At 39.3% G+C, this 24,321-nt stretch overlaps 2 protein-coding genes across 3 annotated transcripts; both read right to left on the bottom strand.

Annotated features, from left to right (window-relative positions):
* Positions 1–8,569: 8,569 nt before the first annotated feature.
* LOC109818183 (uncharacterized) lies at positions 8,570–23,013 on the bottom strand. Of its 2 annotated transcripts, none has more exons than XM_020383590.3 (4): positions 22,489–23,013; positions 22,239–22,406; positions 11,863–12,036; positions 8,570–11,696 (listed from the first exon to the last, which is right to left on the bottom strand). In XM_020383590.3, exons 1-4 carry the CDS (start codon positions 22,567–22,569, stop codon positions 11,568–11,570), a joined length of 552 nt encoding a protein of 183 aa, XP_020239179.2. In that variant the 5' UTR covers positions 22,570–23,013; the 3' UTR covers positions 8,570–11,567. The 2 variants fall into 2 exon arrangements, with proteins under 2 accessions (XP_020239179.2, XP_020239180.1); XM_020383591.3 differs by having other exon boundaries at positions 11,853–12,036; positions 22,489–22,996.
* On the bottom strand, positions 17,110–20,248 carry LOC109818182 (uncharacterized). The gene is made up of 5 exons (XM_083075247.1): positions 18,390–20,248; positions 18,020–18,309; positions 17,871–17,936; positions 17,702–17,791; positions 17,110–17,618 (listed from the first exon to the last, which is right to left on the bottom strand). Exons 1-5 carry the CDS (start codon positions 19,255–19,257, stop codon positions 17,118–17,120), a joined length of 1,815 nt encoding a protein of 604 aa, XP_082931373.1. The 5' UTR covers positions 19,258–20,248; the 3' UTR covers positions 17,110–17,117.
* Positions 23,014–24,321: the final 1,308 nt, after the last annotated feature.

The raw sequence follows: 24,321 nt of genomic DNA, 5'->3' as shown, positions 1-24,321 counted from the left end.
TTCATTTGCATACATCTCTCCTAGTAATTCATTAATAACATTAATAAAAAGAAAGGATTAATCGATGCGTATGTTCAGAATGGATCGCACGCCGTTTGTTATTAAGTGTAAGCCAACAACCGCGCCAAGCGAACGCACATCAACTTCGTTGTTGGTAATCAAGACGAATAAAGGGGAAGGTCCGACACCGTTGAAGATCACTGCTCCAAGACCTTTTCCCTTCGAATCGAATAAAGTTGTGCCATGGATATACGACATCCATTCTTCTGCCGACAGCGATATCTCTAACATCGCTGGACTTGGGGGCATGACTAGGAGTGGCAGGATCTACACTCCCGAAGATCTTCATGATAAAGCTCCCAAGAATAAAGGAAAGGAAAAAGAAAAAGAGAAAACCGAGGAAAATAAAGAATCCGAGGAGGAGACTGACGAGCTGTTAAAATATATCCGACAGAGCGAGTACTCCATCGTGGATCAACTTCATAGGACGCCAGCAAAGTTTACTCTGTTGTCGTTGATCCTAAGCTCCGAACCGCATCGGCAAGCTCTGTTGAAAGTCTTGAACGAGGCGTACGTGTCGCACACTATCTCCCAAGACAAGTTTGAGGGGATTGTTAGTCACATCACGGCTAATGATCACCTTACTTTCACCGATGAAGAAATCCCCGCTGAGGGACCGAATCACAACAAGCCCTTGCACATCTCTGTAAAGTGCAAGGAATATCACATCGCTAAAGTCTTGGTGGATAATGGATCTTCCTTGAATGTGATGCCAAAAAGAACGTTTGATCAAGTGGCAATCAAGGGAATCCAAATGCGCCCGAGCAACATGATCGTCCGAGCTTTCGACGGTTCTAAAAGAGAAGTGGTGGGAGAAATCAATCTTCCAATCCAAATTGGACCCACCATCTTTAATGTCGAATTTCAAGTGATGGACATTACTCCCGCGTACAGCTGTCTCCTCGGCCGACCTTGGATTCATGATGCGAAAGCTGTTCCCTCTACGCTCCACCAGAAAGTCAAATTCATAGTGGGTGACAAGCTGGTGACCGTACAAGCCGAAGATGACATACTCATCAGCAAGCCATCTTCCATACCTTACGTGGATGCAGCAGAGGAAGCTCTAGAGACCGCCTTCCAAGCATTGGAGATTGCCAATGTCGAAACGTTTCCCCGAGAAATGAAGAAGGTAGCCTACATGCTCACCAAGAACGGATACTTGCCTGGACAAGGACTTGGCAAGGATTCCCAAGGAATTCCCGAGCTACCCATTATTAAGGATAATCCGGGGAAACAAGGGTTAGGATACAACCCTAATAAAGATCAAAGGACGAAGAGGAACCAAGATCCTTCTCGACGTTCTTTAAGCCAGATCTTTAGGAAGGTCGGTTCACAAGCGTCAAGGCCGGTCGTCGTCATCAAGTGCTCTTCTTCTTCCGATAGGGATGTATAGACCTGATGACTGTTAGAGATCACTCCTCGGGGACAGCCCGACCCCCGAGCCTCGATAGGGCACATGTTTCCGCTAGAATTATAATAAAATCGTTCTTTATTAGTTCTTATTGCTTCTTTTCTTGCTTGCAATAAATTTCTAGACCACATTATTTTTAACCCTGTTTGAATAAGCATGAATGAGGTTAAAATCGTCTTAATAACAATAAACCCGCATCATTTTTATGTGGAAGTGTGTGTGACAACTTGGAGCACCTTTCCTTGGCCTCGACAAGTGCCATCATGGATAAAAAAGAAATCCTTTAAGGACAAAATCCTAAAAACAAAAAAAGCTCGGCAGGAAACCCAAAAAGGGGGCTGCGTAAAAATAAGAGCAAAGAACCCGCTAGGAATCCCACGAAAGGGTGACCTAGGCAAAAATTAGGGTTGCAAAAATGAACAAAAACAAAGGTCCGCTGAGACGCCACAAAGGGGTGTTTTAGGCAAAAATAAGGACAATCAAAAAGCAAAAGAAATCCATGATGGTACCATGAGCTGAATTCAAAAAGAAAGGTTCAAGGGAAACTATCTAAGTTGTCGAATCACAACGTCAATAACAAGACTTTCTTAACTTCATAAGTGTTTAATCAAACAAGCCTAAACACATGAGCCTACCTTGGCCAGCCATTCTTACAAAAACCGTTTTCAAAACAATAATAATCCCCTCTAAAACACAAACTTTTGAACAAAAATATCTTTCCTTTCTTTTCTCTTGTCCCAAACGATTTTAGAATAATCTAGTGGAAACATGGAGATATAGTGGTCAATAGGAAGGTTGATACGGCTTCTAAAGGAAGGGAAAGATCACTGGGTTGATGACACCAATCTCGATATAACACGCATCATTCCTCGGTTACAGAAATCGGCAGCGCACAGCCCGTCTACAGGAATGACAAAAATTCAAGCAAAGAAACGCATCGGTTAATTCTTTTGAAAAATAAATTAAATAGAATTAGGTGCATCATACCGCATACATGCATACAGATGATAGGTGTACTGGAAGATCACTTATTCTCTGTTTATTGAAAAAAAAAAATGAACTTCAGAAAAAACAATGCGCCCGTACCATGTTCAGTACGCCCGTACTAAAATTAGGGTTATGAACAAATTTTCAACTCAATACGGGCGTACTGAAATGAATACGGCCGTATTGGCCATAACGTCCACACCAATACGGGTGTATTGAATTCAATACGGCCCGTATTGGCCCATTCTTTTGTACATCAACAGTAAGATCAGTACGGCCGTACTGAATTCAGTACGGGCCGTACTGACCTAATTTTTTCTATAAATACGTCCCTCCTCCTCTCATTCATCACAACATCTTCATTCCTCTGCATACTTTATCTGTGAGTGTGTTTGAGATCCCTCCGATTCCCAAAAAATGGCCGAGTCTTCAAGGAATAACTGAGCCTGGAGAGGCTTGCCGAAATAATACTCCCCAGAGACATCTCAGCTTGCACTCTTGGGCCGAATTCCCAGTGAAAGCTATCAGAGCAAGATCAGCAAGATTCCCCAATGGAAGCATGATCATCTAAACAAAATATCCGAGTCAAAGGACTTAGACTTCCTCAGTGGAAGATAGCTTTCCAACTCGAGCGACGAGTGAAGCTAAGCCTGAAGAGGCTTTCTAAATAATACTCTGGGATACATAAGATCCTCAATCCCCATTCGCCTACTCAGAGGCACTCCTTCAAAAAGAGAAAATCCGAAAAGATCAATAACCATTCCCCAAGCGGAATTCGGTATTCAGCTAAACACCGAACGTCAAGATAATCCGCCTAACAGAAGAGGCCAATCAAGATCAATACGACAGAATCCCCCAGCGGATAACAGCCTACGCAGAGGCAACAAAACCAGAAAATCAAAAAAGTCACCCGAATAAGGATAACCGGGATACTCCACCAACGTCGAAAGAACGTCAACCAATCATAAGGCATCGCTCACCTCAGAAAGAGCATCTTTGTGTCTGCATCCCCAAGGAATCAGAATTTCCCCAGTGGGCACCAACTACGCAATGGAAAGTTGGGACACAAGAACCTATGAGTAACTGCACATCCCCTAGACGGATCCCTGCGTTATCCAGCCCTCAGCGGCACCAAAATCAAAAACAACCGTCGAAGCAGCATCGTGGACTGTGGAGACAAAATCATCACAGATCCCTAGAGAGGGCAAACTCACGCTACCAAAGTGACCAGAAGCACGGAGGTATGCAACCCTGGGGAGGGCAAACCGCAGACCCTGGAGAGGGCAAACTCACGCTACCGAGGTCGTCAGAAACACCGAGGTATGCACGAGCCTGGAGAGGCGACGACTAATACTCAGCTACCGTCGTCGTCAGAAACACGGAGGTATGCAGCTGCCAACGTCGTCAGAAACACGGAGGCATGCAGACCCTGGAGAGGGCAAACTCACGCTACCGAGGTCGTCAGAAACACTGAGGTATGCACGAGCCTGGAGAGGCGACGACTAATACTCACCCTGGAGAGGGCAAACTCAACCTGGAGAGGCTACTCAACAATTTTCCCACCTGAAGACACTACAAGTCGGAAGGAAGGCTTACTCCCCGGACAATTGGGTCAACTCCTTTACTTGTCAACCGGTACACCAAAAAAAAGCCGTTCGACTAAGTAAAGGGGGGGCAGCTGTAGACCCCTAAAATTGTCCGGGTCAGAAATAAGACTCAAAGACTCTCGAAGACCGAAGGAAAGTCAGCCGGAAGGACTCCTGGAAGACCCTAGGATGATTCTTTGTAGGTCTAGAAGTCTTAGAGTAGCTTAGAATAAGGGTGTGTGAGGATTGGAGCTCAATACGCGCTCTTAGAGGTTCAGTACGGCCGTACTGAGCCATTTGAACTACAATACGGCCATAATGAAATCAATACGGCCGTACTGTAGTTCAAAAACTCAGTACGGGCCGTATTGACTCCTTAGGCCGTACTGCGCCTCAATCCTATAAATAGGACGTCATTGGCTCGTCCTTCCACACATTTGGAGCATTTCTCCACCCTCTGGCTGAGTATTCTTGGGTTTTTGAGCTATTCTCTGCCCTAGAAATCTCTCCGAGAGCTGATCCGACTAAGTTCTTGAGTTCACGAGCCTTTAGCTTGAGACTCGAACAAGTCGAAGGGAAATCTCTTTGATTTCCATAGTTAATATTTATTTTTAGGGAAAGGAGCGAGCGAATGTGTAGTGGGAAGGAGCGCCAAAAATCCTCCTAACTCCTTTTTGAATATATAAAAGCCCGCTTCGAAGGTTTCTTTCCAAATCCTTTCTTTTACCGCTTTCATTTATCGCTTTTTGATTGTTGCATTGCACGTTTAAAGCTTTCATCATGTAGATAGTTTACTTATAATCGTTCTAATAAATAGTGGTATTTTAGTAATTTTACGCTATTATTTATGAAATAATCCGTCATAGGGAACCCGAAAGGGGCGTTGTGGGGTGCTAACACCTTCCCCACACGTAATCGACTCCCTTACCCAACTCTGGTTGTAATGGCCAAAGTTGATTTGCGAAAAATCAATTGCCTTATGTCTTTTTCCAATGTTTTGAGTAAAACATTGGTGGCGACTCCAAGAACCCCTTTTTACGAAAACCACTAATCCATGGAGGGTCCCGTTTGGGATTAACACGGATTGGTGAGAATCATTTAACAAAATTGTTAGTTCGATGAGGTCTCAGTTTGAGAATAAGTCGTTCTAACAATCCATCATTTTTCAAAACTAAAAAAAAAGAGTCCAACCATCGTCGCGAATGCCAATGTCCGTTTCGGCGGGTGGCGACAGTCATTTTTGGAAAGTTTTATGGGAAAAACTAGGAACTAAGCTCCTCTATTCTACTACTTGTCATCCTCAAACCGATGGCCAAACCGAAGTAGTAAATAGATCCCTATCCACTTTGTTGAGGGTACTCCTCAAAGGAAATAAGAAAACTTGGGATGATTGTCTCCCCCATTTAGAATTTGCATACAATAGAGTAGTCCATAAGACTACTAATCTTTCCCCCTTTGAAGTTGTCTATGGCTTTAACCCAATCACTCCTCTTGATCTTTTACCCCTCCCTAATACCCCTTCCTTGTTTCACAAAGAAGGAGTATCTAGGGCGGATTTCATTAAAAAATACCATGAAAAGATCAAGAGTCAAATTGAACAACAAACTCAAAAATATGCCAAATACAACAACAAAGGAAGAAAGAAACTTACTTTTGAAGTTGGGGATTGGGTTTGGCTTCATTTGAGGAAGGATAGATTTCCTACTCAAAGGATGTCAAAACTAAACCCCAGGGGAGATGGACCATTCCAAGTCCTTCACAAAATAAACGACAATGCATATAAATTAGACCTTCCTTCTGATTATGGCACTAGCTCATCTTTTAATGTTTGTGATCTCACACCATTTTTAGGAGCTGAGGATTTGGATGAAGAATCTAATCTGAGGACAAATGCTTCTCAAGAAGGAGGGGATGATGGAGGACCATCCTTGAAGACACATGTGGGCCCCATCACTAGGTCCATGGCTAGGAGAGTTGAAGAGGAGGAGGGAGTTCACACACCAAGGGACACTCTCCTCATGATCATAGAGTATTAGTGCTCTCCTAAGCCTCATTAATTTAGGATTTATTTTATTTTCCATTTTTACCCTTGTATTTTGGGGTATTTTAGTCATAGGATTTATTTCTTTGTATTTCCCATTTTACCCTTGTATTATGGGGTGCTTTAGGTGATTAGGTTTTTAATTTGGGCTAGGGTATCACATTAGGAGGTGACGCCTATTTTTGGTGAAGCATTGGATGTATTTTGGTGATAGAAAGGTTTAGGCCCAAGTGGAGGGCAAAGGTTGCATGGTCTTATCATGCACCTAGATATAGCCAATCTAAACCCATAGATTCCATCCTTGGCCACCAAGTTGCATCTAGGGTTTATTTACATTTCATTTGGAGTGCATTAGCCATATGAATTTCGGCCATGCACATCTCAAATGAAACCCTAGATGCCTCCCCTCCTATAAATACCCAACACCCCACCACTTGTAAATACTTTGGAATATATAGATTTTGAGTGAGCTTTTATGCCTCAACATCTCTTCCTTAGTCACTAGGTTAACTTTGGCTAGCCTCCTTCATTCTCCACCCTTGGAGAGTGAAACCCTAGAGTGGCCTCCACCTATACTTGGAGTGAGCCAACCTTGAGCAACCAAACACCATTCACCTAAACACTTCCGCCACCCTAAACCTACTTCACGCCCATCTTCCTTTTCCCATCATAAGTCACCTTTTGTCTACCCTTTGGTGAGCCTAGATCAAGGGCAAGGTCTCCCCCCTTCACACTCTACATCAATCATGGAAGGAGGAAGCCATCACCTCACATGACTCTCCCTAATTTGCTTCTTCTTCATCCTCACTTGAAGATAAAGAAGTAGTAGCTTCATCATGGCTACTATAAATGTCTTGGCCCCTTAAAATCATCACTTTCTTGTTAGGGAACTGAGAAGCAATGTGGCCTCTCCCAAGACACTTAAAGCATTTTATATCACTAGACTTGGTGCTAGTGTGTGAGGTGTTTATTTTTTTGTCTTTTTCTTTCTCTTTACCTTTGTCTAGACTTTTAGAGGGAAAAGTATTTTTCTTTTCAAAATCATTTTTCTTGCCCTCCCTCTTGTAGTCAAACTTAGAGTAAGAAGATGAGTATGAGCTTGTTTTAAAACCTTTTCGCAAATTTTGTTGTTCAACCTTAATACAAAGTTGAACCAAATCATTTAAATCTCTATAAGGAAGAAGCTCAACCTTATCTCTTATCTCAAAAGTTAACCCACTCAAAAATCTAGCAACAGTAATGTTTTCTTCCTCCCTAATGCCAGCCCTCATCAAATACAACTCCATCGTTTGCCTATACTCTTCCACAGTCATATTTTTTTGATGGAGTCTTTGGAGCTTGTTGATAAGCTCCCTAGTGTAATAAGAGGGAATATGCCTCCTCCTTAAGGCACTCCTTAATTTATTCCAATATTGAATTGGAGGGTCATTATGGAGATGCCTATCTCTCACAAGAGAAGTCCACCAATACATGGCATGACCTTGGAAGCTTAGGGTGGCTAAGGAGACTTTTCTTTCTTCACTCACTTGGTGGCAAGTGAAGATTTGTTCCACCTTCATCTTCCAATCAAGATACCCCTCCACATCATCTTTTCCATGAAAATAAGGGAGATCTACCCTAGATTCCCTTGGCTTGGGGGTCCTATGAACTCTTCTAGGAGGTTGTTGATAATGATCTCCTAAGGCTAGGCTATCATCATGCATTGACTCTCCTAGGGTTGAACTATGAGTTTGGGAGCTATGTCTACTACGGTGCTTGTGGTGTAATTTTTCTTCTTTCTCTTTTAATAGACGAATCTCCTCCTCTAAAAGAGCAAGTTGAGCCTCTCTTTCAAGTTTTTCTTTGAGTCTTTGTTTGGACTCTTTCTCTTTCCAAATTTTAAGTGATCTTAATTCATGTGTTACTTTTGACAAGTCATTGTAATCACTTGAATTACTATCACTTTGAGGAGTTGAAAATTCTTCCATTATAGGAGAAAGGTTCTTTTTGATGAAAGAAGTTTGAAAAGCAATTTTTATGCAAGGTTAAGACTAAGTACTTGGAGGATTAAGTATACAAATTGAACTTTGGAGGGAGGTGAGCTACTAAGAGCCACTTAAAAACCAAGCCTCTTCAAATAAAAATTACTAATCCCCTTTGTAGTTAATCTCTACCAAATTCTTTTCAACGAAAAATTTATTTTTGATGTTTTGTGAACTATGATATACTAAACATATGAAAGCAACTAAAAACAAGTATTAAGCAAGAATTAAACTACCTAAACGTGTCCTAGTGTGAGATCTTGAAAGATACCAAAAATCAATCAATGACCACTCTCACAAAGTACTAACGAAAATGTACACCTAAGGAGAGATGGTTGTGTACCAAAGACACACCCAAGACACACCCAAGACACTCCTTTAAATGGCCAATTACAAGGTTTATACAAAGCTAAACAGCAAAGAACAAGTGGCTTAAAATAAATTAGAAAAACAGCCACTAAGAATTACTGATGGATTAGTGACCAAATTTGCAACAAAATTTTCAAATTAGTAAGGAAAAATTGGTCTCTAAAATCCGTCATATATTTTAAATTCAAGTACAAATTTAAATTTGAAAGTCCAATATGCTTCACGGATGATCCAGTCCAGCCACCACCAAATTTCTAGCCAAGAGTGTTTAGTGTTTGTGTGTTTGAGTAGTCAAAACCGAGAGCCACCTATATCCTTTCCTCTTCCTTTTCTTAGGCTTCTTTTGATGACCCTTGTAGAACTAGCTTCTAGGAAGATAGGTTAGGTCAAACTTAGGTCACATTTGAGTTTAAACAATGATAAGAACAACAAAGAAAATTTAAGAAATAAGGAATATAAGAGTAGAATAGAAGATGACAATTTAGGTGACACAAAACAAGTATTTGACTAGAACAAGAAGGAATTGACCTAAGATAAGTTCTAGAATGGATGCACAAAACCAAAACACTCAAGGATGTAAATCTGAAAACATTAAGTAGCAAGAAATAATGGCAAACCGAGAGAAAATTTGAAACTCCTTAATGGCTTTTTCCTTTGACAAATTAGGTTTAGCAAATTTTTTTTTTTTTTAAATCACTTTGTTTTGAATTTTCTTTTGATCTTTTCTTCTAATTTTTTATTTTAATCTTAGGAGTTGCCTTTTTCTTTCATGAATTATGTAGCATATAAGTCTTGGTCACTCTTAGGTAGCACTAAAAACCGGATTCAAAAAGAAATGCCAAATGACAAGCAAATTAAGTTTAAATTCAAGGCAAATGTGACATGCTTTTTATGCTTGCAAATTTGAATGGCACATGCACGGTTTTTGGCTCCAAAATTCAAATTCAAATGATGCTACAAACACAATTTTCCAGCACACTTCCAATTAGCAAGATCAAACACTCACGAATTTAGAAAAATTTTGAAGACATTTTCAAAAATTGGAAACCTAAAAAATTTTTCTAAGAAAACTACTAATGATCTAATAGTAGTTCATGAACTCAAAGTAAAACAAAACTTATGAGCTTATACCAATGACTATGGATCTCGGCCAAATCCAGAAAATGATTCAAGATTCACTTCAAAAAAAAAAATTTCAAACGGATCAACAAGCAAAGCTAGGAATGATGAACATACAAAGGACTACACAAACCTACTAGACATAGATTCAAAACAAAAAAATAAGACTCAAGCATACAATGACCGAATAAAATTTCAAGTAAGCCTCAAATAAGGCAAAACGTTCATAGGCAGAAAATTTCCTAATAGGCACAAGAATGGAGCATGATTCATGGAAGCATATTATCACAAAAGCATAATGAATCATTCAAGCATAAGAAACTAGATCCTTCAAATTTTGAGACAAAATTAGATCTAGGAAATAATAAACTCTCATGACAAGGACTCAAAACAAGATGAACACAAGATGAAGAGAATTAACTACAGATTACAACATCAAAAGACAAGAACAAGACTTATCTCTTGAAGAAAATCGGATGCTCTTGATACCACTTGATGTGATTCCACTTGGAATGCACAAGGATTCTTCAAGCCTTCACGGATATCCTTGGAGTAGCTTCAAGGATGGAGACTCCACAAGGCTCAATGTGACCTAAGCTTGCATGAAGCTAAGTCCGGAGAAGACTAGTTCCTAGCTCTACAAGGAGAAGCACTCAAGGAGGGTAGAGTTTAGGAATCAAGGTGACTTCGGAGGAGATGAGTTCAAAGAGAGAAAACTCATCAATATATTCCAAAGTGTTCATACAAGTCTCGACCATAGTGATTTATAGGAGAAAATTAGGTCAAGGTGATCTTGGGTTAGCTTAAGGTTAAGTGGAACCAAGGTAAGGTTCACTTAACCTTAGGCGCCCAAAATTTGAATTCAAAATTCAAATTTTGGTGCCTAAAACCTGGATCACCCATGTGCTAGTTCATTTGTCATGTAATTAGAATTCCATTTGAGTTGCATTTCGGATCACACCATGTGCATGTGTTGCACATGGCCGAAATGCACACCAAATGTGATTCTAATTACATGCTAATGCAACTACACATGTAACCTAAATAACCCTAAATTCAAATGACCTCCAAATGTAAATCCTAAGCTACATGGCCGGAAATACAAGGCCCAAAAGAAATACAAGGCACTAAGGCCCAATCCTACACTAACCCTAATCTACTTGGGCTTGAGTCAAAGCCCAACAAAACAAAGAGATGGGCTTTCCTTGGGCTTGGGCCCACTCCTCATGTATCTTCTTTGCCATAGCCCAAGTAGTTGGGCCCTTATAGCCCATGGGCTTCCTCCATCACATGGTATTTAAAAGGTAGTTGGTGGGTTAATCCCATAAGTGGCTTAGTGTTACAGACTAACGTCGTGGTAGATCCATATCCAAATTTTTCTACCCTGACATAGTACTATACTTCCTTTTTTTAAGTGGTGAAACCTGAGAAATCAATCTAGCTTATGCTAGTCATTGTTTCTAACCTTGTGTTAGCCGTTGTTTTTTGCCTTAGTGTCAGTCGTTGTTTCTGGTATTATACCAACCATTATAACTCAGTAGGATCAAGCCACTTAAACTAATTATCACATGTTGTAGGAGAGCTCCGTAAATGACATGTGTGACGAGGTATTAGATATGATGTATATATGAATTCTTTTCACAAGCTTACTCTGTTAGTTGAAACTACAATGATCATACTTAGTATGAGAGCAGTACAAGATTAGTAGGATGGTTTGTATAGTTGGAGGATGGTCATACCGGAGATGACTAGTTTTGGTTGTTGTTGACTACTCCTATGAAATTGGGTTTTATGTAGATGTTGACCAACATTTAGATTATTTTACTCTTAGTACTATATTTTGTATAGAACTTGTATGCACATGATATTAGTAAACAAACACTTAGAGTATCGATGACCTAAGTACAACTTAAAACATTCAAGTGAATCCAATTATATAAAAAAATTGAATGATAAAATGGCACAGTCTAACATCAACATCCCAATTTCAACCACTTGAGCCACTTCCTATAAAAACCCATTCTAGACATGGTTTTGATTCGTTTGATTCGTCTTCTGTGTTCCCTACAAGATGGTGAGTTTAATGAACAAATGCTCTTATCCTGCAAGACCACCATGCTCAAGATTAGTAGATCACCCTTAAAACGCAATTACTTGGAATAATTGAAAGAAAACAAAAATAAAAAATTGTTGTTCTTTTAAATGTGTCCACCGACCACCGTAATTGATGGTTCTGAAATATTGATCTCTAAACTTACTTGCTCTTACTTGTGTTATAAGAGAATCTTGCATCTTCTCTTGAAGTGTGGTCACCATATTCATATCATCATAATTTGGTCCACTAGCCTCCAACGATCCCAACCCATGGCCTGGCTTTTCACCTACTGCAGAAATGGAATAACTAGACCTTGATGTGTTTTCCATGTCCATGTCTATGCTCAGCTGAATCAATTAAAAACAAAGCATATACTTATTTTTTAACATGCAACTACAAATAAAAGCCAAAGTAAATGCCTTTTTTTTAAATAAATAAAAAAACTAGAAAGTATACTACATGCATGTTTTCTCCATTTAATGTAACTAGTATGGTTACCTGCACTATGTATAATATATTTGATTTAAAATATAATTTATATCATAATAATTAATAAGTATAATTAAAAATAATTGTGTTTATTAGATTAATATGTTTAAGTGCATTTTTATAGTTCTAAAATATTTATTTTAACTTTATAATAAGAAAAGTTGATTATGTAGAGTTTATAAATTAATTATTAGTATATATAATAACGAGTTTGATATATTTATTGAACTTATTATAATTAATGCATATGAAATAATTATTGATTAATGTTCTCATATAATATTAATTGTCTCTATTAAAAACTAAATTATTTATTATAGTTTTAAATTATTTATCATACATTTATATCTTATCTCAAACCTTTTCTACTATAAAATTTAAATATTTTTTCTCAATAATATTTTCAGAAAATTATAATCAATTTTATAAATAAAGTGATGGTACTTTGTTGTAAAATGTATTAAAAAAAGACAACATATTATCAAGCCAGCAAAACATTTCCTCTTTTTATGTTTTGAGATTTTCTTCCTATGTGTAGTCAACTTAACAATGAAATAATTGATGTAAGAAAATGAACCATTTTCAAATGATTATAAATTAACTCGTTGAAATGTTATAAGAAAATATAAAAGAAACAAATAAATGGTAAAACCTACTATATTTGTTCAATTTATTTGGATGAAGATCACCCAAATTTCCAATGGCAAGAAACTTGTAAAGAAGACAAAAAAGTAAAATAAAATGCATAAAATTTATTAATAATGTGCATTAACGTATATGTCAATAGATTGTGAATATGAATTAATGTTGAAGAAAAAAATTGATAGGTGAATGAAAAGGTGATAGGTAAGATAAATCTAAAAGGGAGTGAGAGTGAAGAAAGCTTTGTAGAGGTCTTATAGTAATTACATAGTGCCATTGAAGAAATGCAATAGAATTTTTTTTTTTTTTTTGAAGAATGTAGTAGAAGAAAAACAATTGACAAGTGAATGAAGATGTAATATGGAAGGTGAATATAAAAAAGAGTGAGAATGAAGAAAATTTTGTAGAAGTTATGTAGCAATTTTCAAGAGTTATTTAAGAAATGCAAGAGATCAAGAAAGAAAAAGTGAGACAAAATAAAATTCATCATATCATATTTATATCTATAACTATATATTATTAAAGGTAAAATAGTCTACTCACAATTATATGCATTTTCTTATGATATTTTAATTTTTCTAAAAAAAATTATTTATGCTTAATTGACATAATTCAAGTTATCAAATGTTAATAATTTTATTTTATAATTAATAGAAAATATTTGAATTTTAAAAGGGTAAAAATTGTAATTGTACTATCCATAATTCGCACCCGGACTCCGAGCCCGGATTAGCAATACAAGAGGGCGGCCTCGGGCACGTGTTGCGCGACGTCAGCCCGGTATTTGGGCGAATCACACCTGATTCCGAGGATCTCGCCCCAGGCCAGATCCACCCTTCAACTATATCATATTATATCACGTTACATTATATCATGATATATCTTATCTCAAGCCCAAAGCCCAAGGCAAACCTAGATCACCTCAAGGTACGTGCATTATATATATGAGACCATTATTCAGACAAACCCTAACTTTGGCATCAGAGTCTCTTTTGCAGGTACCTCCCCCATCTTGGAGCACCAATACATCAGGCAAAGGAGGCTCACCGATCTTACTGGACGGGTCACCTCTACGACCAAATTCCGGTAAGAACATTTGGCGCCCACCGTGGGAAGTACAAAAGACGCTCATCGACCAAGGGAGTTCGGCCGACGTCCTGTACTGGCCAACGTTCCTCAGGCTAGACGTCCCCCATTCTCTCATCCAACAACACACAGAGCCCCTAGTTGGCTTTGCCGGCGAACGGGTTCACACCCGCAGATACGTGGATCTGCTGACAACCTTCGGAACACCTCCGGATGCAAGGAGGGTCATGGTTCGATACCTCCTCGTGGAGGCCAACACCTCCTACAACATCATCATCGGGAGGCCGACCCTAAACCACCTCGATGCGGTGGTATCCACTCCGCACCTCACCATGAAGTTCCTAGGGAATGACGGTAAGATTATCTCCGTCAGAGCAAACCAGAAGACAGCTCGGCAATGCTACGCCGAGAGCCTGAGGATCTCCTCGTCCGGCAAGGAAAGCAAGGGGAATCCCCCACCGCGCCCCATTAGATTCTGTTCCCCCTCTATGTATAAACAAAATCGTGCACTCTTTTCCCGCCTTAGTCCCAAATTGAGAGGGTTTTTAACGAGGCACACAAAATTAATTAATGATATTCTCCATTTTGCTCAACCCATCTTCTTACTTATTACTTTCTTACCTATCGTAAAAATCGAAATTGAACCACCCTTCTTCACGTAAACCCGAGGTCGAATACGAACCCCGATATTCTCATTTGAGGTCGAATACGAACCCCGACATTCTCGTTAGAGGTCGAATACGAACCTTGATCAAATCCTTCACGTAAACCCGAGGTCGAATACGAACCCCAGTATTCTCATTTGAGGTCGAATATGAACCCTGGTATTCTCATTCGAGGTCGAATACAAACCTCGACATTCTCGTTAGAGGTCGAATACGAACCTTGATCAAATCCTTCACGTAAACCCGAGGTCGAATACGAACCCCGGTATTCTCATTCGAGGTCGAATACGAACCCCGACATTCTCGTTAGAGGTCGAATACGAACCTTGATCAAATCCTTCACGTAAACCCGAGGTCGAATGCGAACCCCGGTATTCTCATTCGAGGTCGAATACGAACCCCGACATTCTCGTTAGAGGTCGAATACGAACCTTGATCAAATCCTTCACGTAAACCCGAGGTCGAATATGAACCACGGTATTCTCATTCGAGGTCGAATACGAACCCCGACATTCTCGCTAGAGGTCGAATACGAACCTTGATCAAATCCTTCACGTAAACCCGAGGTCGAATACGAACCCCGGTATTCTCATTCGAGGTCGAATACGAACCCCGGCATTCTCGTTAGAGGTCGAATACGAACCTTGATCAAATCCTTCACATAAACCCGAGGTCGAATACGAACCCTGATATTCTCATTCGAGGTCGAATACGAACCCCGGCATTCTCGTTAGAGGTCGAGTACGAACCTTAATCAAATTTTTCACGTAAACCCGTGGTCGAATAACGAACCCCGGTATTCTCATTCGAGGTCAATGCGAACCTTAATCCAATCGTTCACGTAAACCCGAGGTCAAATCAAACATGTAAAACCGAGGTCAAACATGAACCTCAATATTCTTAGCTAAGGTCGAGTTCGAACCATAACCAAATCAATTTGCTTGAGAGCCCGAGGCTGAGGTCGACAACGAACCTCGACGCCTTCGTAAAAAGTCGAGTCCACACCTTCATTCATCTGAGTCTGAGGTCGAGTACGAACCTCAATATCCCCACTTAAAGGGTGGAGCCGAACCCCCATTTGCCTGTATGCCAATTCGAAGGGGTATGCGAACCCCCAACATGCAAATTCGAGGTCGAATGCAAACCTCGATATCCTCACAAGGTCGAGTTCGAACCTCAATCAAACCTTTCACCTATCACCCCGCCACGTCCCCCAACCCATAACCCGGGGGCCGAGCATGAACCTCAATATCCCCACCTAAAGGTCGAATTCGAACCTTCACTATATCGCTCACCTCACACCGAGGTCGAAGCACAAACCTCAAGCATGTAAATCCGAGCTCGGGTACGAACCTTAAGTATGTAACTCCAAGGTCAAGTATGAACCCAATATTCTCACCTAAGGTCGAGTTCGAACCATAGCTGAATCGTCTACTCAAATCCAAGCCCAAATTGCGATACGCCCCATTTCCAAGTCAAGCACAACCCAAAACCGAGGTCGCGCACGGACCTCGGAACCTTCATGAACGGTCAAGTCCATTTACGCAAATACGAAGTCAAATGCGAACCTCAGGCAAGTAAAGCTGAGAACAAGTGCGAACCCTGACGATCACGTCAAAAGTCGAATACGAACCTTAATCAAGTCACCTCACTCAAATTCGAAAATGAATACAAGCCATAAGTGCACTTAAAGCCAAGAATAGAGCCATCACCAACCCGCTTCACTTAAAGCCGAGGTCAATCTCAAACCCTGACCCGGTCAACACAAGGCAAAGACACCACCATGCACGAAAAACACACAACAGACGCCAAGTGAAGGCCTAAAAGCAGACAAACAATAAAAACCCAGGACAGGTCCAGAGCACACCAGGTGCATCGGACATAAGCCTTAGAACACACAAGTGTCGAAAAATCAAACACAGCCGCGAAGGAAGAAAAAACACATATATACATAAATTCACAACTAGTTCAGTACATGAATCCAAGAAAAGGAAACAAAAATTACAAAGGCAGCCTAGGCGGAGGCACTTTCACTAAAACTGTCGTTGACATCGTCCTCCTGAACCAACCTCCCAAAGCGGACCACCTTCTCCACATGCATGGAGGAGAAGTCGAACCCGGGAGCAAGAAGCCGTGCCTGACGAGCAGCCTTCTGAAAGCCCCTCTTATGCTCCGCCACGACGGAGCGCTCCACCTCGGTGAGCCTCCCCTCCACAGCTGCCTTCCCCGTCGCCAGCTCCGCGAGCTCTACCCTCAGGGCGGCGATCTCATCCTCCCGGCCGCCCAGAACGACCTCACTGCAGAGACGCTCCTCAGCCGCCGCCGCCAACTCTCCTTTGAGAGAGGTTACAACATCCTCCAAAGCCCGCACCTGGTCACGGGAAGACGTCACCTCATCCTCCAGAGAGCGCGCGCGCCCGGGAGAAGGCGGCGAGCTCCCGCAGCTCCCCCACCTGAGAAGCATAAGTCTCATTAGATCGCAACGCAATCTCAAGAGACTTCTGCACCCGTGAAAGGTCGCCACGCGCAGTCTGGAGCTCGGCCTCCTACCGCTTCGCCTCATCGAGGGCCGCGCTCAGAGCTTTGTTGTCCTCCCTCAGAATCATGTTCGCCTCCTTCCACGGTTGAAGGCGACCCCTCATCTTAGCCAGCTCCTCTTGCTGCTTGGCCAGATCTTCTCGCTGCTGGCCCCACTTAGGCTTCCAGTGGCTCACTATGCCCATCACCCTCTGTAGCATGACCTGGGCAGCATCAAAGCTGTCCTCGGGACCGACCCTGTCAATCAATCCCCGGTCCTCGGAGCTCAGTGAACCCTGAGGGAAAAACCCCTCCGCAGTCACCCCCGCGCTCCACAATGAATCCATGTCGGCGGAGGCATTCACGTGATCCAGCCGCACCTTATCTATACCCTTCCCAAAGCGATGGGATAGATATCGAGTCCGGGCAGGCCCCTGCGACGAGCCCACCTGCGGCGCCGAATCCGCGGTAGAGGTCAGCGCCCCCTGCTCAGCACCTAAAGAGTCCACTTTAGGGACCTCCGGCCCCGCCTGCAAAAAACCAGTCCCACGTCAAAAATAAACAAGGTGACGTACGAGAAAACACGGAAACAAGAAGACCAAACACCACCCACCTCAGCAGCCTGGGCGACCAGCCCAGCAGCCTGCACCTCAGGCCCAACGGCATTTCCCGCCTGCACCTCAGGCTCAGCGACATTTCCTGCCTGCAAAAAGCCACCCAGATCGGACAGCCGGACAACATAACAAAAGGCAAAGGGAAAGTCCGAGAAAGACGATACTCACCACCTTGGCAACTCGGACAGCCTTCCCGGCAATCTGGACCTCCACCTCGGCAACGCCAGCCCCGCCCTGCAAGGGGACCCATCCCGCCTTAGCAAGCTAAAACGAAGCTAACACGGAAAGCACAAGCAAAAAAAAAATAGAATACTTACCTCGGCATCCCGCGCAGTAGGCCCAACATTCTGCGCCGCCTCCCCCATAACCACCGGAGAAGCCTCCTTGGCCGGAGGACTCTCGGTGAGATCCACCGCGTCCACAACCCTGGAGGTTACCTCCTCGGCATCGCGAGGGGCGGAGATCCCCCCAACCTCCTTCTCCCCCCTCTTCCTCTTCCGGTGTATCTTTAGGGGGGTGACATCCTCCTCCAGAGGCTCGGGAACCTCGAGTTCAGTAACATTGTAGCGGTGCTTAAGCTGACGCCACAAGTTTCTCCCCATAATGCCTGCACAGAAGAAACAGAAGCACATCAATAAGATGCAACCACACAAGCCCTAATAACCTACCAAAACGCGCAATACTCACTCTCTAGGCCCCTCTCTCTGTAAGGCAAATTTGCAAGCGACAAAACGAGCTTGCAATCCAACGGACGAGGGAGCGCGACAAGATTCTTAACGGCGGCCGCCTCCACGGCCGTCACCTTCAGATCCCCCAAACCGTGAAACCTAGACGGTTTGGGACACCAATAGAACGGAAACCTCGGCAAACCGCCGAAGTAGAACACCTCATCTTCCAAAGGGTCAACACCCACAAGGGCGACCCGGAAAAACTCCTGCTTGAAATTTTTATACGATTGGGAGTAGGGAGTAAACAAACCCCCATCCCTACTCCCACTCAAAGACAAAATACCGTAAGGCGGAGTGCCTATCTTCAACTGATAAAAATGAAGAAAGACGCGAAGAAACACCTCTATACCCAGAACTGTACACAGGACCTGAAAAGCCCTCAAAAAATCCCAACTATTGGGATGCAACTGGAAAGGAGCCGAGTTGATAAAATTCAAAAAATCACACTCAAACTGAGTGAAGGGAAGACAGACACCCAAATCCCTGAAAAAGCATTGATACACATAGAAATGGGGGGGATCAGTAGACCTCCCCATGTACACACCCTCATCGGCCTGACAGGGCTCAAGCCGAATCATATGGGAGATGGAAGAATCGCAAACCCTATTCGTCCTCCGAAACGCATTTACTTCCAGGAAAGAGCGAAAAATGCTCTGAACCTCAGCCACCTCGCGTTTAACCCAGTCATAACCTGGAACGCCCGGCTCCGGGCCCCTAGGCAACGGCGGGTCTTTCTTCTCAACAGTGACCCTTCCAGCGGCCACCGCCTTGCCACGCGCCTTACCCCCGGCAGGCGCAGAAGATTCGGCACCACTTCCACCAGCCATTAAAAAGAAAAAAGAGAGAGGAACACCCAGAAAGGATCCGAGAAAAGGAGAAAAGAAACAAATAAAAAGGAAATACCTGGTACTCCTCCTCAGAAAATAACCCTAACAAGAAAGGGGTTACCGGAAACGACATCGGAAGAACAAAGGAGAAGGGAGACGAAAGGAAGCAAGAAAGCAAGAAACACTCGCGTACTCGAGAAGTCAGAAGGAAGGCAAAGAGTAAAGACAATGAGGCGCAAGTAAAAGAAAAGAAAAAGTTTTCCCCCAAAATTCAAAACCGACGCGACACGTGTCGGCCCAGGAGCACGCTTGACGACACATTTATTGCAAAATCATCATTACATAACCGCCACTTCTCTTAACGCGTCACTCGAACGTCTTCGGGAAACGAACAGTTGTGACACATGGCAGACCTTCAGATAGCGTACGCGAAAAGCCACTCCCCTCCAGCGAGCCTGGTCTTAACTCCTCGACCTACGGCCTTTGGAGCTCGGGGGGCTAGTGTACTATCCGTACTTCGCACCCGGGCTCCGAGCCCGGATTAGCAATACAAGAGGGCGGCCTCGGGCACGTGTTGCGCGACGTCAGCCCGGTATTTGGGCGAATCACACCTGATTCCGAGGATCTCGCCCCAGGCCAGATCCACCCTTCAACTATATCATATTATATCACGTTACCTTATATCATGATATATTTTATCTCAAGCCCAAAGCTCAAGGCAAACCTAGATCACCTCAAGGTACGTGCATTATATATATGAGACCATTATTCAGGCAAACCCTAACTTTGGCATCGGAGTCTCTTTTGCAGGTACCTCCCCCATCTTGGAGCACCAATACATCAGGCAAAGGAGGCTCACCGATCTTACTGGACGGGTCACCTCTACGACCAAATTCCAGTAAGAACAGTAATTAAAAAAAATGGACTAGAGTTATGTAGTTTTGAGCGGAATTTTTTTTTTAAAGTCTAATATAGATTTCTACCTTTAATAATATATAGATTATGTTTGAATAATGTATAACTATTATATAATGATATTTTTTTATATTGTGTTTAATGAAGAATTTTAAAAATTAAATAAATTTAAAATTTTAGAATTTAAATCATTTTGATTTCAATTTCCATCATTTATTAAATATTATATTTGGATAAATCAATTCAAACTTTTTAAAATTTATATTTTTAATTTGGATAGGACAATTTAATTTCTCAAGTGTAAAATTTATTTTAAACACTTATATATATATATATATATATATATATATATAAATTTTAGCATTAAATTTATAAAACTAAATATTAGCTAATTCAAATATTTAATACTTTTTAAAAATTAATATTAGAGAATATTTAAAAATTTTAAAATAATTTTGAATAGTTAATAATTAATAAAAAAAATTATTATTATTTTTTATGTCTGACTTTACGAGAGAGAGGAGAGGGAAGTAGGAAAAAAGAATAGAAAAAAGAATTTTAAATTCTTAAGTTTTTGAAAGAATTTAAAATTCTACAATTTTAATAAATTTCACAAATATTTGAATTTTAAATTCTTTGTAAACTTTTCATGCAAACAAAATATTTGACCTCAAAACATTTAAAATTCTTCAAAAAAAAAAAATTACTCCATTAAACTATCTAAACACACTCTTAAGTATTTAAAAGAAATGTTTATATATCACTAGTTAAGTTTCTTTTTTTACAAAAAAAAAGTTAGGTGTTCAAAGCATCTTATAGGACAAAGATACTCTAACAACATTAACACTCCTAAACTTACCAATCATTTACAATACACACTAGAAAATCATATAAAAACTGAAAAAAAAAATCAGATTCAAAAACACATGGAGGACTAAAACAAGATCCAAACAGTTAAAATAATTATATAACCGTTAATATAAGTGATCAATGATAATAATGTTTGCCTTTGGAATATCTTATAGGTTAAAGAACTTCGATCAATTGAAAAGAAAGTTTAATTATATATCGGTACTAATTTAATAAAGGATCAACTCTTTAAGATAAATTAAATCTTTTAGTCGATTGTTACAAATAAAGTAATATTAGTTTTTAGTTTCTCAAAAATATAATTTTTAACTTCAATAATACAAGATCAAAATATGAGACAATTTTTGAAAGAAAAAAACAAACATATTGTTGTCTATTAAATATTATAGTTATACAATTTTAGTCAATCAAATTTTAATTGAGCAATTATAATTCTCAAGTATCATAGTTTTACAATTTCAATCTATCAAATTTTAATCGAACAGTTTTAGTCTTCCAAGTACTATAATTATGTAATTTTAGATTTTTAGTCATTCAAATTCTACAATTATGTAATTTTTGACTTATTTAATTACATATATTATTAATTTTAATAATAAAAATATATATCATCTACTATATGAATAAAAGTAGTAATATATATAATTTAAATAAATCAAAAATTATATAATTACAATATTTAAAGGACTAAAATTATATAATTGTATTTGAAAAATTAAAATTATTTAATTAATATTTATAAAATTAAAAATACATAATTATAATAATAGAATGACTAAAATTTGTTAATTAAAATCTTGAAAACCAAAATCGTCCTATTGCAATACTTAATACTTAAGTGATAAAATCGCAACTAAGAAAAGGGAAGAAAGCAATACAGAGGCCATATATGATATATTTTTTTCAAAGAGATTAAAAAGCATAATTTATTCTTATTTGGATAACTAAAATGATATTTAATCTTAAAAATAAAATATGAGTTAATTATCCATACACTGTTAATATAAAGTTTTTTACACTGACAACCAATCATATCTTTTAAATTATTTTATTTTATTTTTATTTCATTAAATAAGCAACTAACATAACACTTTTAAAAAATATAATTAATTGTCAGTGTAAAAAAAACTTTACACTAACAGTGTATAGATGATTAACTCATAAAATATTATCTTGGATCTTTAATTACCACCAACCTGAATTACTCGATTTTCTAGCACTGCTACTCGCTCTAGTAACGTGCCTTTATGGTTAACCTCTTCAAGGGCAGAGAACATGGTCCTGCACTTGTCTTCTCGATTCAGACATTTATCATCCGAATTAATTGGTGCTCTATAACGGTGCCTCTCTTCCAGAACCAGCAACTTTGCATTTCCAAGAAAACCATTATTATATGGACTAAATTAATCATAATTAAAACTTGAAAAATATATAATTTTAATTTACCTGATGCTCAAGTCGATCCAATCTCAGGAGGATCGACAAGGGTGGAGGATTAACCTCTTCTCTTTCATCTTTGTTCATCATATCCAGAATCAATCAAACAATAATTACACATACACACTTACATGCAAATGATGTAATTCAGTATCTACCACCAGAAATTATTATGTAACATTAAAAGTATTAACATTCACTCGGAGATCAATAGAAAACCAGAATGAATTGTATACAACAGTGTCTGATGTTCAACTTTTGGTGGGTATTTGTTGGATTTTATAAAGTGGTGTTTTAAAATTTTAACTACCTTCCCACAGTATGTATTTATTGGACGCGTAGATAATTTTCTCGATGCGTGGCGAGGGAATGGATGATTGACTTCACATACGTGTAGAGAGTGTGGAACTGTGATCTTTTATCATATGGTGGTAGAATAGATAGCAGTGATTTTCTTGTCATGTTGTTATTGCGATCACATATCTCGAGTATGAAATATGGATGGGTCACTTTGTCGATTTCTTTTGCTGATGACATTACTTGATCCCAATGCGTTTCTGATGTTGCAATTTTAAGGCTTGTATTAGTTATGCAATCATATGGTTGAAGTAATAATGAAGTGCTTAGCTTCTTTATGGTTGAATCTATTATTGATGAATATCTAATCAAATTTCAGAAATGGTAAATTGGGTTTATCATAATTTCTTTTTCTTCCTTTTGGTATACAGTAGATTACAGGTAGCTTTTATTAGAGGCAATTGTATTCAAATAATTAGTTGATAAAGTCTTATTTTTTATGTTAATTATCAAAGCTGGACACTAAAGAAAGTATCGACTTCATAAAGAAAAATATAAATTATACTGAATGTGATATGGCAAAGTTTTCAATTGAGATTAAATATCGATAAAGTTAGTGAATAATTTGATCCAATAATTAAACAAACAAAATAATGCTAGAATCTATTAAAGAACAATTCATTAATGATGTTAGTCTCGTTGTAAACTTTGAATCCTTTGAATTAATTTAGGAAATACCAAAATAATGTAGCGAATTAATTGCTTAATTGACTACTAACAATGCCATGTAAAATATAATTAGATATGCCTCATGTATATTGTATAATACCTCAATTTTTTAAAATTAATAAAAATATTTTTAATTAATAAAATAGGTTTTTAGAAAATAATTAGAGGCATTTAAATAAATATGAATGTTTTATTATATGGTTTTGATGTAAATTATTTTATTTATAATTGTTTTAATTAAACAAGAGGGAAAGGAAGTATGAACGGAGTTAATCTTTTTACCCGAGGAGTTAAGGAGAATTATGAGAGATTAATCATCATACTTGTATTTTAATGTTTTCTAAAAACTTATGTTTCTTTTCTTTGAAACTCAAGAACTCTAAAACAAGAGCACACTTCAAAGATCTACATCCTTTGTCATATGTCTACAGAGGTAGGGGAGTAAGTTGTTTTTGAATTGTGTGATATATCTATTGGATACTAGGATTAGCTTCAATTCCTTTGTTTGTGTTTCTCTATAGAGGAACCTTAAGAACTCCAAAATTTTACTTTTACTTTTACTTTTAGTGATTGTTATCCATGTGATTTAATTGTGTTATATAAGATATCAGTTGTGGAAGAATTGGTTTAAAGTGTGAAGCTATGAGAATTTGCAAGCACTTGTATAAAATCCAAATTATAGAGAAAGTTGAAGATTAATGAATTTGAATGATGTTTGTGTAATTGTCACATGCTTGGACTCATTGATAGTTTAATATTAATAGAGTAGTTTTAGGCCTTAATTAATGTTTTCACCGATTGGAGTAAGTGATAAGT

The sequence above is a fragment of the Cajanus cajan genome, chromosome 5, assembly GCF_000230855.2.
Source record: "Cajanus cajan strain Asha chromosome 5, NIPB_CcT2T_4, whole genome shotgun sequence".
In the NCBI taxonomy this organism is placed as follows: Eukaryota; Viridiplantae; Streptophyta; class Magnoliopsida; order Fabales; family Fabaceae; genus Cajanus; species Cajanus cajan.
This window is presented reverse-complemented; position numbering and strand designations above follow the sequence as displayed.

Excerpts from the sequence above, each read along its gene's own strand:
- LOC109818182 (XM_083075247.1), bottom strand. The coding sequence starts at position 19,257 with ATGGCTGGTGGAAGTGGTGCCGAATCTTCTGCGCCTGCCGGGGGTAAG. Across the intron at positions 18,310-18,389 it reads CAGAGAGAGGGGCCTAGAGA|GCATTATGGGGAGAAACTTG; the intron begins GTGAGTATTGCG and ends TCTTCTGTGCAG. Across the intron at positions 17,619-17,701 it reads TGGTCGCCCAGGCTGCTGAG|GCGGGGCCGGAGGTCCCTAA; the intron begins GTGGGTGGTGTT and ends GGTTTTTTGCAG.
- LOC109818183 (XM_020383590.3), bottom strand. The coding sequence starts at position 22,569 with ATGATGAACAAAGATGAAAGAGAAGAGGTTAATCCTCCACCCTTGTCG. Across the intron at positions 12,037-22,238 it reads TAGAAAATCGAGTAATTCAG|CTGAGCATAGACATGGACAT; the intron begins GTTGGTGGTAAT and ends TAATTGATTCAG. Across the intron at positions 11,697-11,862 it reads AAGATTCTCTTATAACACAA|GATAAGAGCATTTGTTCATT; the intron begins GTAAGAGCAAGT and ends GTGGTCTTGCAG.